The 18,068-nt window shown below is 40.0% G+C and overlaps 1 protein-coding gene and 1 pseudogene across 1 annotated transcript; one reads left to right on the top strand and one right to left on the bottom strand.

The window, feature by feature from the left end:
• The first annotated feature begins 1,145 nt into the window (after window positions 1-1,145).
• LOC141437420 (uncharacterized) lies at window positions 1,146-11,960 on the top strand (annotated as a pseudogene).
• Window positions 11,961-15,850: 3,890 nt separating this feature from the next.
• On the bottom strand, window positions 15,851-17,802 carry LOC141440046 (uncharacterized). The gene is made up of 3 exons (XM_074104513.1): window positions 17,506-17,802; window positions 16,825-17,001; window positions 15,851-16,067 (listed from the first exon to the last, which is right to left on the bottom strand). Exons 1-3 carry the CDS (start codon window positions 17,691-17,693, stop codon window positions 15,977-15,979), a joined length of 456 nt encoding a protein of 151 aa, XP_073960614.1. The 5' UTR covers window positions 17,694-17,802; the 3' UTR covers window positions 15,851-15,976.
• Window positions 17,803-18,068: the final 266 nt, after the last annotated feature.

Raw genomic sequence — 18,068 nt, 5'->3', positions numbered from 1 at the left:
CTGCACTTTTACAGCAGGTATGGCGCTCCTTGCGTGACGTCACACGCTACTCTGTCTAATCTTGAATTGAAACCTTTATTTATAACTCTGTTATCGTAAACTGCTTCAACTTTGCCCTCTGACCCCAACATTGCCTGATTGCCGTGTAGATAATTCCCGTGTAGATAAAATTTTGAAAATCTACACGAGTGCTAAGTTATATACTCTAAATCCAATCTGATTGGAATTAGAGTAGATAACTTAGCACTCGTATAGATTTTTAAAATTATATCTACACGGGAATTATTCTTACGGGGATAAAAGCTTAAAAACCCATACGGGTGCTAAGTTATCGACTCTAAAATATTCAGGCAATGTTGGGGCCAGAGGGCAAAGTTGAAGCAGTATACGGTATATCTAAAGGTAGCTTAAAACTGGTTTTGTTAATCTTTGATTTATAAAATAGGTTCAATTAAAGTTTAGGAAAAGGTGGCACCCATGAAGTTTTTGATGATTCTGCCAACGTCGTGGTTTACTAAGACACGGCATGCGGGCGAGGCTTGGGGTCTTTTAGTTTTATTGCGTGGATATAATAGTAGAAAACGAGCCATTTTTACCCGAGATATATAGTCACCCGAGCCGGTACGCCGAGGGCGGATAGACACGTCGAGGGAAAATGGGTTTAAATGCTCGAGTTATTCTGCTTTTCACTTCGATTGAGAGGAACTTGAATAGCAACAGTGGAAAACAATTATTCACTTACTAGGTACCTTTCATTTTCATGCATTGCTATATGGTTATAAATTTTTAGTTTTATTGATTTATTTTGATTGATTTTTTTTTTACATAAACACCTGATTACCTTGGTCTTAGACAAAGATTTTACTTTATGCACTAGACCATAAAAAGTTATTTTATGTCGCCTAGATCCAGCATAAATACCAACTTTACGAAATGAGAAGTGAAAAAGGTTTTTTCTATCGGCTTTTGCCGATTTGCGTCAAAAGCTGTGGGCGATCCTTGGTCGATAATTTGCCACTTTTTCGGTGGGATAACTACCAGTTAGGTACTACTATATGTAATAAAGATAAACTAGGAATTCAACTAATAAAATAGATAAAAAAAAGAATGCTTTTTTTAACACATATTATCTTGTTCCAGCAATCATGAGCAAGCTGTGCCGTCAGGTTTCGATCGAGTCGCCGGGCCCACGATGAAGGAATGCGTGTTCAGCTTCGACGTGCCAGTGCCCGAGGTCCCTATGTACGGGGCCCGCATACGGGTCGTGTACGCCGGCGCCTGCTACAGGTGTGCCCACATTATACACATTTATATGAAAATCTGAAAAACCACAGGCATAGATAATTACGTCTAGTCCATACTTACAAAATTTCATCTGTTTCTGTTGCCTTGTTTTCAAATGAGACCGGGAGTACGTTTGTATGGAGAATGGAACCAAGAGACTTCTCATAATGAAAAATGCAACCACGTTCGTCGCAACACTTACTCGCACATTATTGGTGGAAACGCTGCTTTACCTTTGCTATGCCGTGGGACGGATCCATCCAGGCCACGCCCCCAATGTAATGTGTACCTTATGCTTACGTAATTAGAGTCCAATTTTCTTCGGATCTACCCCCCCCCCCCCCAATGAAAATGCGTGTATGTGGGCATCGCTTCAACCGCTATTACCCTCCACAGGGCCAACCGCACCCGTTCCGCGTCCGTCTGCTCGACATCCTCCGTCTCATCCGTCGGCAGCCTGTCGGGCGAGATGGAGAACTTCGGCATTCACACGTCGACGCCCGCGCACATCGGCCTAAGGGACGGCGCGCTGTTCCCGGCTACGAGGTCGCGGAGTCGTTGACGCTATAGGTATTTAAAAAAGTGTTTTAGGCTATCATCATCCATCATCCAGCCTATATACGTCCACTGCTGGGCACAGGCTCCTCTCAGAACAAGAGGCTTGGCCATAGTTCCACGCGGGCCAGTGCGGATCGGGAACTTACACGCACCATCGAATCGCTTCGCAGGTTTGTGCAGGTTTCCTCACGATGTTTTCCTTCCCCGCAAAGCTCGTGGTAATTTTCAAATGTAATTCCGCACATGAATTTCGAAAAAACTCAGAGGTGCGAGCCGGGTTTGAACCACGACCTCTGCTTGAGAGGCGATAGGTCAAACCACTAGGCCACCAGGCTCCTCTTTGGCTAATAAGATCACTAAATTTACCAGAGGGCTACTCCGAAATTCCAAGTGCGTATCGTAGTCCTCTCACTCTCGTATTAAATACCTGTATAAGCGTTAGAGGGACGCACGACACGTACTTCGAATTTCGTAGTAGCCCGCTGAGGACGTATTGTCTAACGCGTGACGTGCGCGATCACATTCACGATATTTTCTACCCACGTCGCATTATCCCGCTCGCCAATTTATTTCAGCAGGGCTACTACGAAACTCTAAGTTCGTGTCGTGCGGTCCCTCTCGTTCTCGTATTAAATAGTATAAGTGTCAGAGGATGCGCACGACACGAACTTCCGAGTTTCGAGTTTCGTAGTAGCCCTGCTGGGCCATCGTGTAGAACCCTTTGGGTTAGGTTAGTTATAAAAATACTGAAATATGGAAATGAAAAGTTGCGAATGAACAGGTTGCCAAACGTTATTCGCCGAAACCAAGTGGCATTTCTTTCGTTCAATCCATTCGCGCCTCTTGTGGATCGATCTGTAGGGTTATTCATAGCGTCTGTGGGACCAACTCGTGTAAGGATTTTCTGTCCTACTTAAGGAAAGAACGCGGACTGTGCCGGCATCAAAGAGGGCGACAGAATAGTCCTCTACCCTTACGAGGGCGTGCCTCACGGGTACGCGGATTACATCGTGGTGCCGGACTTCAAGTGTCTGGTGCGGTGCCGGCGGAGCTGCCGCTGAGCGTAGCGGCCATGCTGCCAACGGGGGCGCTTCTTGCTATGAACACCGTCAACACGGGCAGCGAGTGTCTGAAGAGGATCCTGGAAGGTTGGTGCTGGTGCTTTGGACTATGTACCAGGGTGGCACCTTGGCATGTTTCTTTTTCTCAGAAATAAATCAATAATAAATATCACGGGACAATTCACACCAATGAGGGCTATCGCGTATGAATTCGCCGCTAGAGGCGCTAGTGTAGCGTGAGGTCTCCGAAATGTCAAATCTCATAGTTTTTGGGTGAGCTACGCGGGTTTATTTATAATTAGAATAATTTTGTAAATATTTTGCAATATCTGAAATTAATTATGTCAAATATGAGTTCCGGGCAATGAATGTCTGTGTTTTGAGACAGTTTTGTCTTTCGGAAACCTTTGTCCTCCTTTTTTTCGAACAAAACGGGGACTATGCAAGACTGTGGCATGCTCGATATTTTTATGGTACGGTTTTAAGGTGTATTAAATATGATTTTAATCTAAACTTTGTTTTCACGCCCGTAATAACAGACTTTGAAAGCCATACCTAAAAACCTCACGCAACAGTGCGCCATCTAGAGAGACAAAAAACGATAGCCCTCATTCCTTCTCCTAAAAATTCTCCTAAAATATCTCATTCGTCCAAACAAGCTTTCGATCGATCCGTTCAGTTTCAGTTTTCATTGAACTTGTTCTTGTTATTGCTGTTGCTGTTGGAAAACTGGTTTTTTTGTTTAATGAATAACGATGACAATTACATTGATTGATTTTTAACCAACATTTATGACAATATAAAGAGAATGGATTAAATCATTGTTTTTTTTGAAACAATCATTTGATTTAAATCAAAATGATTTAATCATGCCAACCCAGCCAAAGGGTGCTCCTATTGAGCCGACCTCGGACTTTGGACGCTAAGCGAGAATTTGCAATCAATCGGAGTTTTAATGCTACATCGTTTCGGAAAGTCTATGTTAGTCCCAACTGTGATGAAACGACAAGAAGCTCAGTCGCGTTGAGGTCGGATTGGCTATTTATAGGCACGCGCCGCCGGCCCTCAGGCCGGCGGCCATCGCCGCAACCGCTATACATTTTAAATCTGTAATATCTTCGAAACAATTCATTTAAATTACATACTGTAAGGGCCATATTGATCTATATTACATGTACAATGTCTTTAGGTACTTAATTGGATAAGGATTAATGCTGTATTGCTTAAAATCGCTTCGTAAATAAGTCATTATTTCTGGTAAAAAGTAAAAGATAAAAAATAAAAAAATAAGAAAAGATGGAACCGACTACAAAACCCTTGAAAATATCCCTCCGGCGTCTTACGTCAAAGTCGTAAAATGTCCAGTGTCGAAATTGCGTCCACATCGTAAGAGGTCCATGTCTTACAGCGTCTAAGTCGTGCCACGTCCAAGTCCCGGGTGGTCCCAATCGCGAAATGTCAAAGTAGTACAATCGAAGTCGGTGCCTCAGCACTAGCCAGCAGGAGTGGAAAAATAGTCGTCTACCTCACTTAACTATGGGATGGGTTTCAATCCCTCCTGCTGGGTCGTGCTGAGTCACCGACTTCGAGCTAGTACGTACCTAGAAAAATATTTTCAAGGGTTTTGTAGTCGGGATTTTTACCATTTTTATACAGCATTTTTTCTAATTATTTACATTGTGCATGGATGGCCCTTACTGATTTTTATGTTTTTGGAGTCGGTTTAATTTTTTGTAAAAAAAATTAAACCTTCGCATGATTTAATCCTAGCAACTTTCCCTAGCTCAAGTTTCAAAGCGCGAACCCGGCTCCCACTTGGTCAGTTTTTAACCTCCGACGCAAAAATAGGGATATTATAAGTTTGACGCCAATTTCTGCATGTGGCGTCGTAGCTCACTAACGGATGGACCGATTTCGGTGTAGTTTTTTCATGTGACAGCGAGTTATCCTGAGGTGGTTCTTAGCTATAGTATAGTGACCCGAATTTTTCTTGTATAGGTATCTAATAGTGATGTAACGAATGTCATTTTTTGGACATTCGCGAACGCGAATGCGAATATTCAGTTTTTAGTTCTGGTGCCAATTGTCTATGGCAGTCTCGTTCCAACGAAGGGCGTTCTGTTTGTATTTTGTTCCGAAAATCACCGAGTTTATACGAACGTATCGCAAAGTAAATAAATAAATAATACCAAATAAGTCAAGACTGATAATGTGAGTAGATTACGAGGTTAAGTTTTTTTTTTGTGAAAAAACATAAGAAATTAATGTTTTTTGATTTTATTAACCTACTAATATCTAACAATTGTACATTTTTCTGATATTCACCACCACCAGACCACCAGACGACCAGATGGCCTATATAGTGGTTAGAGAACCTGACTACGAAGCTTGAGGTCCCGGGTTCGATTCCCGTGTCGGGGCAGATATTTGTATGAAAAATACGAATGTTTGTTCTCGGGTCTTGGGTGTTTATTATGTATTTAAGTATGTATCTATCTATATAATTATATTTATCCGTTGCTTAGTACCCATAACACAAGCTTTGCTAAGCTTACTTTGGGACTAGGTCAATTGGTGTGAATTGTCCCTTGATATATTTATTTTTATTCATATTCGCAAAACATTCGCAGTAATTTTGAGAATGCGAGTATGCAAAAATATGCGAATATTCGTTACATCACTAGTATCTAATGCGGTCGTTTCTGAATGTCCCAATGGCTTGCAGGCCCTAACCACAAGGACAAAGCCACGGTGCTCATAGTAGGTACGGGTGGGCTCGCCCTCTGGGCGCTCCGTATCGCCACGCACAAATACAAGGACTCGCAGTGGCACGACTGCGTGAGGATCACCGTCGCCACTCTGAAGGACGAGGGATTCCTGCTCGCCAGAGACAGCGAAAAGTGAGTAATAGTAGATTATTGTCGTGGCCTGGAAGTAGGCAATTGCTGGCTGAGTATGAGTATTAACTAATACGAAGCCAGCAATTGCTATTCCAGCCGAGACTAATATAAAGCTTTACTCAAAAATGGTGAATAATTCTGAAATAAAATAAACTTTTTCTCAAAATATATTGTAAAATTTAATTTTATTCCAATATTTTTCTTATGCTTTCCCGCCTTTTTTCATTAAAAATAAATTGCAGGTGTATTTTTCCACCGAAAACACCACAAGCTATTTCAGACCCAATAGAAAAAGTCCGGAGTTCCAACAAAATATCTGATACCGGCCATTAGACTTGGCTGTATACGACTTGTGCCAACATTTCCATGGCCTTTTTAATTAAAAAAAAAATGTGACTGATTGCATTGGGTCGCGCTAATTAATTATTGTCGAGCTAGCGCGCCTGCAATCTTTTTAACTTTTTAATTTTTCGCTGACCATAAACTATGCACTTCACCTTCTGATATGTAAAGAATAATGTCAACTTTTACGGGCATTTTTGAGAAAAGAAACAAAGTTAGTAGTTTTTGCAGCAAGATAACAAGTCTGAAAATAAATGTATACTAGTGAAATATTAGCTGTATCAATGTTGTTGTATAAATAATTAAGAGCACAAAACAGGCGGGAAACTTTCAACACTCCATTGGAACTAACCGCTCACCCGGACAAGAGAGGTCCCACAGAAAAACCAGAAAGAGAGACCAGCGTCGGTAATCGAACCCTTGTCTCTTTTTCTGGTTTTTCTGTGCATCTATGTTTCAGTTTGTGTTTTCGATATGGATTTTACGGGATGACCGTAAACGTAACAAAATTTGGAGTTGAAATAATACAAAAAGACTCCAAAAACCAAATTATGATTGTTTTTTGGAGTATTTTTGTATTTTCTATTTCAACTCCAAATTTGTTACTTTTACGGGTATCCCGTGAAACCATATCGAAAAACCATGTCGAAACCATATCGTGGAACCATGTCGAAAGAGTGTGACGTCTCTCGATGAGAGCGGAACATAGATGTCGCTAGTGCTGCTGCATAAGTAGCGTAGTAAAAATAAGCAACCTGAGATATGTATGCATAGGAAAAATTCGTGTCTAGATTCCTGTCCAGCGGTGGTGTAGGGGTTATAGCACGCAGCACGGATTGCTGAGGACCTGGGTTCGATTCTCAGCGCTGGTCTCTTCTGGTTTTTCTGTGCATCCATGTCTTATATTGTATTTTCGATCCAAAAACCAATCTTAATTTTACTTCCCTTTCTCTCCAGTGTAAACGTGGTGCAATGGAACGAGGATCTATACGAGCGGCAACTGATCGAGCGCACGACGGACGCGTGCGGAGGCCCCGTCGACTTGGTAATGAACTTCGGGACCACCTCTCGCTCCCTCCACCGCTCGCTGCAGTGCCTGGCGCCGGTGAGTAGAGAACTAAGTCCCCGTTACACTCAGGTGGTTAGTGTAAAGAAGGAAAGATAGCATATCTGTCATATCAGCAGAATATGCAACAAAAATTCAATAGAATCTGTCAATTTTCTACATATTTAAAACACCCTATCGTGGGCACACTTGATTATATATGTCCCTGTTGTTGCAATTATCATCAAAAAGGAATCAAAAAAGAATAATAGTCACATCACAAAGCCTTAGGCAGCCCGGTGTTTATATTAGTAGGCTGGAAGTGTCTACAGGATTGTCAGATTCTATTGAATTGGAGTTTAGGTCTATTCTTTTAATAAACATCTTGATGACAATTCGTGAATTGAATTAAAGAAAAGTTTTTGGTTCACAATTTTCACAAACTAAACACTAAACATTGAAGCCGTGGTGGCCTAGTGGTTTGACCGGTCTCCTCTCAAGCAGAGGGTCGTGGGTTCAAACCCCGGCTCGCGCCTCTGAGTGTTTCGAAATTCATGTGCGGAATTACATTTGAAATTTACCACGAGCTTTGCGGTGAAGGAAAACATCGTGAGGAAACCTGCACAAACCTGCGAAGCGATTCAATGGTGCGTGCGAAGTTCCCAATCCGCACTGGGCCCGCGTGGGAACTATGGCCCAAGACCTCTTGACCTGAGAGGAGGCCTGTGCCCAGCAGTGGGACGTATATATAGGCTGGGATGATGATGATGATGAAACATTGAGGAACATTAAGGGGCTGTTTCACCATCCATTGATTAGTGTTAACTGACGGTGAAATATGATGCCGTCTCTATTTGCTTTGTTCGAATAGACGGAGACGGCATCACATTTAACCATCAGTTAACACTAATTAATGGATGGTGAAACAGCCCCTAAGTATTTTTAATCATTAAAGGGTATTTCCAACAATCAAATTTTACAATCTATCTACTCATATTTAGAATTCACTAGAGGCAGTTTATGGAACCGAAGTTCCGATTTTTTTATTTTTACCGAATGTTCGGCCGAAGTTCGAATTCGGTTCAAACCACATTCGGCCCATCACTAGTTTTTTAGGGGTATTTTATTTCGGTTTATCATTAAAGTCTGTTTTTTTAGTTTTTTTAAGTGAAACATGTGTGAGTATGAGTAAAAGCCGTGGCGGCCTAGCGGTTTGCCCTATGGCCTCTCAAGCAGAAGATCGTGGGTTTGAACCCGAGTTCGCACCTCTGAGTTTCTGCACCAACCTGCGAAGCAAATCAGTAGTGTGCGTGAATTTTCTAATCAGCACTGGACCCGCGTGGGAACTATGGCCCAAGTCCTCTCATTCTGAGAGAAGGCCTCTGCGTGGGACGTTTATAAGCTGGGTTGATTACCTTGGTGAAACATGTTGTGTAACGAGTTATTATAGTTGTTCAGCGGATTGTGCCTTGAAACCTTCGCTATTGTGCTTTGAAACACTCGCTTCACCACGTACTAATGTAAAATTTACTCCAGGGCGGCGTGGTGCTAGTAACCGAGGACGTCGGCGAGAAACTCCTCCCGAAGTTCGCTAAGAAAGCCGAGGATCTGGGCGTCCACATCGTGATCGTGCCCAACGGGACCATACAGCAGCTGCGGGATCTGGTCGCCCTAGTCGCCCGGCACGAGGTGAGTCATGTGTCAATAATTCATAATTCATTTATTTGCAATAAGTGTTGGTTCATCATCATCATCTCAGCCGTAGGACGTCCACTGTTGGACATAGGCCTCCCCCACAGACCTCCAGTCGCTTCGGTTGGCAGCGGCCTGCATCCACCGTGAACCTGCGGCTTTAACCAGGTCATCCGTCCATTCATAATAGCATGCAAAATATAAAGTTTAATATTATAACCTAAAATAAAATAAAAATAATGTCAATGTTAGGTTTGCCTAAGTGTATAATACGGTATTTGACTATTTTGTATATGTTTTATAAATTAAAACGATACAATGCCTGTTATCGAATAGAAAAACAATTTTCAAGCTACCTTTACAAATAACAAAGTTATAAAGGTTTGAAATTCAAGATTAGGCAGAGAAAGACATACTGGCATGTGACGTCACACGCCAGTTCCGCCATACTTGCTGCATATAGTAAAGCGTTTGAGAAAAAGACAGGTATAAAGATTTTTCAAAAAAATCACTATAAATCCAATTTTCAACCGATTTAAATTTTCTCTTCACTAAACACTATCTGTATATCTATATTTTCATAATAATATTAAGATATGGCAAAATCAGGAGTTGTCAAATACCGTATTATGATAAAAATGTCAACTGATCAGAATCAATTTAAATGAGAATAATAATAATTAAATAATTGTATTACAGTTAAAATAATCCGTTACAGAATAAAAACATTTCTTTCAACCATTTTTTCAATTCATGTCTAAATTTGAAAATCGAGATAACGGTTTGTCTCAAACGTTGCGGTAAGTGATTGAATATTTTTATGGACACTATATGACAGATCTTGGAATATAACGCACTTTTACATGCCGGTAATAGGATCTTCGTAGGTTCTCTTGGTCTCAGTTTTGGATTTGCCACAGGTTTTCTGAACCACCACCATTGGGGATAGGTAGCGACAAAAACACATCTCTCCAGGATGAATATGCTGGGCAAAGTAAACAAATGCAGCCTCCTGAAGAGAGGCCGACATGGTTCCAGAGGAGCGACGTCACAAAGAGCTCTAAAACACTTCTTTTGATTGAGAAAAGCTTGTCGAAAATACAAACTGAGACATGGATGCACAGAAAAACCAGAAAAAGAGACCAGCACTGGGAATCGAACCCAGTCCTCAGCGTTCCGTGCTGCGTGCTATAACCCCTACACCACCGCTGGACAGGAATCTAGACACGAACTTTTCCTATGCATACATATCTCAGGTTGCTTATTTCTACGCTACTTCGATTCCCAGCGCTGGTCTCTTTTTCTGGTTTTTCTGTGCATCCATGTCTCAGTTTGTATTTTCGATACAGATTTTTATAGGTTTACTGTTATCGTATACTTTTACTTGTCCGAATTTCATTTGCCCGAATTTCACTTGCCATACCAAAACGTTTGCAATAAAATATATAGAACCGTGCTGTTTTCAGGATTTTTTTAAATGATGTCTTATAGAATGCAGTAGGTTAGGTTAGTTTAATACCCAACTGAAGAAAATACTATTTCAGAAATAAATTACTTTATGGCAAATGAAAATTATGGAAAACGATACATTATGGCATATGAAATTCGGGCAAACGATAGAGAAACCTTATTGTTATATTCATCTTAGTACAATAGAGTTCAAAAATATGTACAGTCGAGTTCACAAACATGTGGACAAAAATTTGATCAAAAATATCTGAAAACGCTTCTACGCCTAATGGCCAACACACACACAACAGACTCCAAAAAAGCAATCATAAAATCTGTATCTCCTAACTCAACAGATCGAGCCGCCGCCCCACTCCGTATTCCCGGCCGAGGAAGCTCAAGAAGTGGTAAGAAAGCTCTGCAACTCGGAAATAAAAGGGCGCGCTATACTAAGATTCCACAACGTGGAATAAACACTACGAGCCTGGCGGCGTGACTACGCGAGCTCTGTTCATTGCGTGATGTTCTGGCGACCAGTGTGTGGTGAACGTTTCTACCACGCAATGCATAGAGAACACGCTGAAGCGCCGTTGGATGCTCGTAGTCGTGGTAAGGGACAAAGTATCGTCAAAGAATTAAAAAAAAGAGCCAAAATTTCAAAAAAATATCGAACTCTGGAGATATTTATCTCAACTGCGGTTGAGTTTGCGAGGCTTAATAAATTTATCGTCATGTTGGTTTATGGGTTTAAAAGTTAGCTCTTAAAAAATATTAAATTGGCAGATTAATTCTTGCTGTAGTTGGTAGGTGAATGGCGACAAACGGAATCCTATTAATGTTGTTACGCTGTCCGTTTGTCTGTCCGTAATAAATAAATCCGGGGCAAAAGCAACTAAAAAAAAAAGTATAATAATGATTTGTCTACGCTCCAGCAGATGGCTCTTTTTAAAGCTCAAACTTCAATTAGTTACTTTAGCCTCATAGGTGCTGTTGCCCCGGGTGACTTGGCTGAAATATATTGGATATAACATAATGTGTATGTGTTGCCACTACAATGACACATAATAACAGTTAAATTCAAAACTATACAGTTTCAAACGATCAATATAATATGACCCCTCACTGCGCTGCCCCATTTTTGCTTTAAAGCTTTGCTACGTACGGCAATATACCATGATTATAAAATTTATAAAGGCAGTTTTCCTACGTTTCAAAATATTGACAAAATGAAGATTTCAGTCTCTGATTATGTTAAATATGCCATAATTCTGATTGTAGTTTTAGATGTAACACCTTTTATAATTTGACATAATAATAATACGTATAATTGATCTAATTTTTAGATCATAACATATTTGTAAGATTATATACAATGCGTCAATTGTGTAACTAAACGGATAAACCAAAATAGAGGAATTATCTGTTGATATTCAGCGTTTTACTGCGTTCATATTCTCATTAGTCATTACCATCCCAGCAAATATTATTAAAAGAGATGATAGAAAGGGTTAACTGCTTATGAAAACTAAATACATAGTTCGGGAAATATGAATTGGTAACTTGTTATGTACTTAGTGATGCTTCATCATCATCATCCCAGCCTATATACGTCCCACTGCAGGGCACAGGCCTCCCCTCAGAATGATGGCTTGGGCCATAGTTCCCACGCGGGCCCAGTGCGGATTGGGAACTTCACACACACCATTGAATTGCTTCGCAGGTTTGTGCAGGTTTCCTCACGATGTTTTCCTTCACCGCAAAGCTCGTGGTAAATTTCAAATGTAACTCCGCACATGAATTTCGAAAAACTCACGAGGTGCGAGCCGGGGTTTGAACCCACGACCCTCTGCTTGAGAGGCGATGGGTCAAACCACTAGGCCACCACGGCTTAAAGCCGTAGCCGAAAGTGATGCTTACAGATGGTCAATTTATATTAATTCAGATACCAATGCTAAATCTGGTTTAATTCAAGCACTTACGCGTCGTGCTCTCGCTGGAATAATAATCATAGGATGGTAATGATCTGATGATGTCAAAACGCTAGAATAAAAGCTTATAATTGTGTCCTCCCTATCCTAACACTAGGGAATTCTGCTACTGTCTATGTCTTATTATGACTAATCTGATTATACCAACCCCTGGACTATACTTCGATATCATAATAAAAATAAATATAATTATTTTTTATAGACGTATGTTATTGTTGTTATAAAATATAATATACTTAATCGTATTGTATTCATGTACGTCAATGTACATGTTTTAACGTCATTACATTATGTAGTGTTTATGCATTTCATTGTAATACTAAATGTTTTTCATAATATGCTATTACATTCATGCTTTTTTTTTTCAATTATTTCCGCGAATAAGGAAAGGGTCAGGCGAAATAAAATAAAAATTGATAGAGAGAATACCACAGGTTTTGCAGGTGGTAGGACCTTGTGCAAGGTCTGCCCGGATTGCTACCACCATCTTGCTCGCTAATCCTGCCGTGAAGCAGCAGTGCTTGCACTGTTGTGTTTCGGTGTGGAGAGTAAGACAGCCGGTGAAATTACTGGCACTTGAGGTATCCCATCTTAGGCCTCTAGGTTGGCAACGCATCTGCAATTCCCCTGGTTTGCAGATGTTTATGGGCGGTGGTGATCTCTTACCATCAGGAGACCCACTTGCTCGTTTGCCATCCAGTCGTATAAAAAAAAAAACCACAGACTAATGAGGTATACAAATGTATTTTTTTGAATTTTGCCTGAACTGCCGTTGTTCAAAACGTATTTATGTGGCGACAATAATTTTCGCGAATTATGGTGCTATGTGCGCAATATTGTTGCTTTTAGTGTACATTTAAAATTCTTTATTACTTAGATTAGATGAAGATAATTCATCATTTTAACCCGCCGTGCGACCCGGAGGTGCACCAAGCGCCTAGCGAACTTTGTTCTTGGTTTGTCCGCAAATGCGGTAGTCGCTTTCACTGAGTTTTTAGGGTTCCGTAGCCAAATGGCAAAAAACGGGACCCTTATGGATTCGTCATATGTGTCTGTCTGTCTGTCCGTCCGTATGTCACAGCCACTTTTTTCCGAAACTATAAGAACTATACTGTTGAAACTTGGTAAGTAAGAGATGGCATTAAAATTATTACACAAAAATAGAAACAAAACAATAAATTTTGGGGGTTCCCCATACTTAGAAATGAAACTCTAAAATTTTTCGTCATTCATCAAACCCAAACGTGTGGGGAATACGGATAGGTCTTCAAAAATGATATATAATTTTTTTCTAAACTGAATAGTTTGCGCGAAAGACACTTCCTAAGTGGTAAAATGTGTGTCCCTCCCCCTGTATCTTCTAAAATAAGAGAATGATAAAACTAAAAAAAATATATGATTACCATGACTTCCACCGAAAATTGGTTTAAACGAGATCTAAGTAGTTTTTTTAATACTTCAAAATCTTAAAGTAAAGGAAACTTTTATAATATGTTACTTGCTGCTACGGAACCCTTCATGGGCGAGTCCGGGTCGCACTTGGCCGCTTTATTATTTAGTCACTGACAGGTGGCGTTATGCACACGGGTGTCTGCCGAGGTCGCTCGACAGGTTAAAACAGTATCACATACGCACGTTTTTCATTGAAATCCTTATATCTAATTATTGGTGTCCAGCACCCACCTATTAAATGTATATACACACCGTCCAACGGGCCATTTTTGCAATAGATATGTTGTGAAGCTTTCTGAGTGATATCACGTAAAATAGAGATAAACATTTAAACTTTATAATCGTCCTGTTCTCATTCGTTTGCGCCGGAGTGGGTGCGCGAGGGTATCGTTCTCGCTCCCTCATCATAGACAAGACAAGTAAATGAGCACTGGCTTGCACGGAGTAATTTCTTAATGTGTTCTGGAGACAGTTAATATTCTAATTTGCAAATATTTAGTCGGCAAGTTAGTTAGGAGGGTATCGTTCTCTCGCTCCCTCATCATAGACAAGACAACTAAATGAGCACTGGCTTACACGAAGAAATTTAATAAATTTATTTGCAAATTAGAATATTAGTTGGGAGAACCGTGAAATAAATACAAAAATCGGGAATTAGTTCTATATTGAATACTGGTTAATCGTTGAACATTTTAGTTTTAAAGTTAGTTTGAATGTTTCCGTTACGTTAAGTGTTCACCATTGATTAGTGTTAACGGTTAGGTGTGAGTTGAATGCATCACATTTAACCGTCGGTTAACGCTAATTAATGGATGGTGAAACAGCCCCTAAGTGTTCAAAAATGTATGAACATGCTCAATAGGTCCTGGGAAATAGTAGTGTTTGAATTCTTTTGACCTCTTGCTATTAGGTAAATTGTAAAGGGAGACAGAAATGATATATAAGGGGGACAGGCCTTATTGTCTAACGTACTCGGAATCACAATCGTTTTGACAGTTCTTTTTGTCGGACGGTAATAGGATGAGGGTAGAAAGAGACGGTGAATGCCATTGCGAGCACGTTCGACAATACGGCCTCTGATCAATTTTTGAAATTCGATAAATCATTATCGTATGAATGTTCATTGCAAGTAAATAACAAAAAAATAGATGTAGGCCAACATGTTTTATTCTCTAGTCATGCAATCGCGAAAAATCATAAAAATGTGAAATAATGTATTTTAATGTAACATAGTTTTAAGTGCCCAAGTCAAATTTTTTGTCAGTCTTAAGTATTCAGATGTTAGTATACATGGATACTATTATTGTACTTTATTATTATTAAATAAAGGGATGTGATGTTAAATTTTTTGTTTTATTTTTATTACCGTCTGCCTGAGGGAGGGTTATCTTTTTCATGAGTTTGTATCTAAGAGGTTTGTATATCGTCACTATTTTGATAAACTCGGGTCGGGCTCGAAAAGCACAGTTTAAGCAATAATAGCCAAATTCAAAATCGAATTCGAAAAAAAAAAGAAAAAGCAGTCGGCATGTTTTTTTTTAGAATAAATGGCATTTTTAGTTTTGAATTCTACGACCGGGATACAAAAAGTAAATTGGGAAAAATGTGGGTGAGCGTGTTTTTTATTATTATTTTGGCATTTTGATTTTTAATTCAAAAGGTAATTGCTATTTTTAAATTGTCAATAAATTGCAATGTTTTAAGCTTATTTACAACTAGACGGGGTATTTTTTTTTCACCATGAGAACTGAAACTTCGATCAATGTACATTAAGAACCCAATTTTTTTTTTAATCCAATGTCTCACAAATATGGTAATACCATCCGATAGATAACACAAGTACTCAATATTGAGCAAAAATTAAAATTAAAAAAATTGGCTTGTACCTAATGGTGCTATGATCAAAACATTGAACAAGGGTGTTAATTTTCGAAAAAACCTAAAAGTCCAAATATCTCGGAAACCGTGCCACTTTTACTAAACCTATTATAGCTTAATTATAACGTCCCAAGTGCCATCTATCCGTAGTTCAACGATTATATCCACTAATTACCTATCACCCTGCATTTCAAAATGGCGTCTTCAAAAAAAAGTATTGAGGAGATTTTTTAACTTCAATAATAAGACAGATCAAGATTGTCTACAATATTTCTATTTCCAAAACAACGAAGTATAAAATATATGGTCTATCTGTTCCTATTCTGCTCAAGAACAGTTCAAAATGCGTGGTTCCTGGGGCAGCGAGCATGCGGGGCTGTTCAGAGAACCCTGCTCGCAGCGTGAAGTGCAGACAGACCTGAAAGTTAAATTAAATATGATATCCTAACTACGAGTATTTCTAGGCCTTAGATTCTTGGGTTAGATATTAGGTATACCGGGTTAGTATAATTTCGTCTAAAAAGCAACTGGACTAAGTAACAACTTGTCTAAGTAGCAAGTGGTCTAAGAAGCAACTGGTCTAAGTAGCAACTTGTCTAAATAGCAAGTGGTCTAAGAAGCAACTGGTCTAAGTAACAACTTGTCTAAAATTCTTTGACTCAAAGTCGACGGAGCTCCTATTCCGCGTGGCTGAGGAGGCCTAACGCTAACGCTAACCTAACCTACAATACAAGTCAATGCACGTAAAAAGAGCTCTGGGAGGCTAGTGGAGGGGATAAGTTTGCGCATCTGCTGTCAACTAACAAGCCAATGGCGTGACGGCCGCGCGCGCGCTCCTACGCCCCCTCGCGTCCCCCACAGCGCTGCCGCCAATTTGGTCCGTATTTATCTCACTGCGCAGGTATATCGCCAGGAGCTCTATTTACGTGCGTTGATTTGTACCTGTTTTTTCAAGTTTTCGACAAAAACAGGTTGCGACCAGTTGCTTTTGAGACCACTTGCTACTTAGACCCTGCTTTTTAGACCACTTGCTACTAAGACCCTGCTTTTTAGACCAGTACTTACTTATACTTAGACCTAGTTAGACTTAGATATACTTAGACCAGCTGCTTTTTTAGACAATCTAGATTTAAACTGCAAATTGTCATTAAAATCGAGCGTGACCGTAAATGTACCTTTTAATCCAATTTCCGGACTCTATGATGGCGCAGGACATGTGCATGGCAATTTTGGTCAGTATAGTGAGGAAGACTATGAAATTCGCCATCAGGAAGAATGCCAGTACTATAAAATCCTTCATGGTGCGCATTACACTGTTCTTTGATCCGCAGAATGTCCGGTACGGGCAATACCTATGGGGCAACAGTTATTTAGGTATTACATTAAATAAGTAAAATAAAATAATAGTCATTTGTTACGCTAGGGTGGAAAGTTACTGTTTGGCGCGAATGTTTAGGGCTTCTCTAAAGGTCTCTACCCATTAGGTACACCGTATAATAGCATGATCATAATAGCAACGTTTCAGGTAATAGCAAAGTACGAGACTATGCCCGCACGTTCCCCGGGTCGTGTGCTGACCCGGGCCGCAGTGGACTAAACACATTTTTGGCCTCGTTGAGGAATCAAGACTTTATCATAAGAACTTGTTAACGTGGCCCAAAGAGGCGAGAAGACTAATTTCTTGCAGGCTTGTTTTTGCAGGCTTACGCTTGCACTCGCAGAAAATGCTGAGTCCGCTCCTTATGCCACAAAAAACTCTGTTCTGATTAGGTTTAGTGTAGGTACTTAAGTTTTTCTTTCTTTTTCAACGGTTTTTTTTGTGGCAATAAATGATTTCTCTTTCCTCCAACAGTTACCTCAAATTATACGCAGCGCATTTCTCATAAAGTCCCTCGACGATTCTCGCAAAACAGATTTTCAAATACATGATTTGGTATCGCAAGCAGGCGCTGTCCATGAAAATGGGTTCGGTACCCCAAGGCCCGTTCCGGAGGACGCCGCACGAACAGGACTTGAATTTAGCACCCCTGCAACAGCAAGACATTATCGGTTTGTAGAATATGAAGCTGGGATTACATTGTGATCTTTGAGATTCTGGTGTTTGGATAACAGTCTGAAGTTTCTGCTACGTGACATTAATAGAACGATATTAATAGAAGTGTCTATGGACATCAAACCAGACTAAGTAGGTGCTCCGGTTTGACCTTTATCTGGTATACAGAGAGCACATTTTGTGATAGCACTTGGCATGGATTTAGGGGGTATCAATAAGAAACAGCAGCAAAAGTATTATTTTTAAAATACCGTGAAGTATTTCACATTGTATTATGATTAAGTAGGTACTAAACTTTAGTCAAGTACTTAATGTTTATTTATATAAGGTATTTATAAATAATTAGGAATAAAAAAAACCGGCCAA

This window comes from Choristoneura fumiferana, chromosome Z, assembly GCF_025370935.1.
Source record: "Choristoneura fumiferana chromosome Z, NRCan_CFum_1, whole genome shotgun sequence".
NCBI lineage: Eukaryota > Metazoa > Arthropoda > Insecta > Lepidoptera > Tortricidae > Choristoneura > Choristoneura fumiferana.
The sequence above is the reverse complement of the archived record's forward strand: the minus strand, read 5'-3'. Positions and strand labels throughout refer to the sequence as shown.

Bases quoted from the DNA above. Each gene is read 5' to 3' on its own strand.
- LOC141440046 (XM_074104513.1), bottom strand. From the start codon at position 17,693: ATGTCTTGCTGTTGCAGGGGTGCTAAATTCAAGTCCTGTTCGTGCGGC. The intron at 17,002-17,505 runs GTAACTGTTGGA...GTTGCCCCATAG, and splicing joins TGCGCTGCGTATAATTTGAG to GTATTGCCCGTACCGGACAT. The intron at 16,068-16,824 runs GTACATTTACGG...TTTAACTTTCAG, and splicing joins TCCGGAAATTGGATTAAAAG to GTCTGTCTGCACTTCACGCT.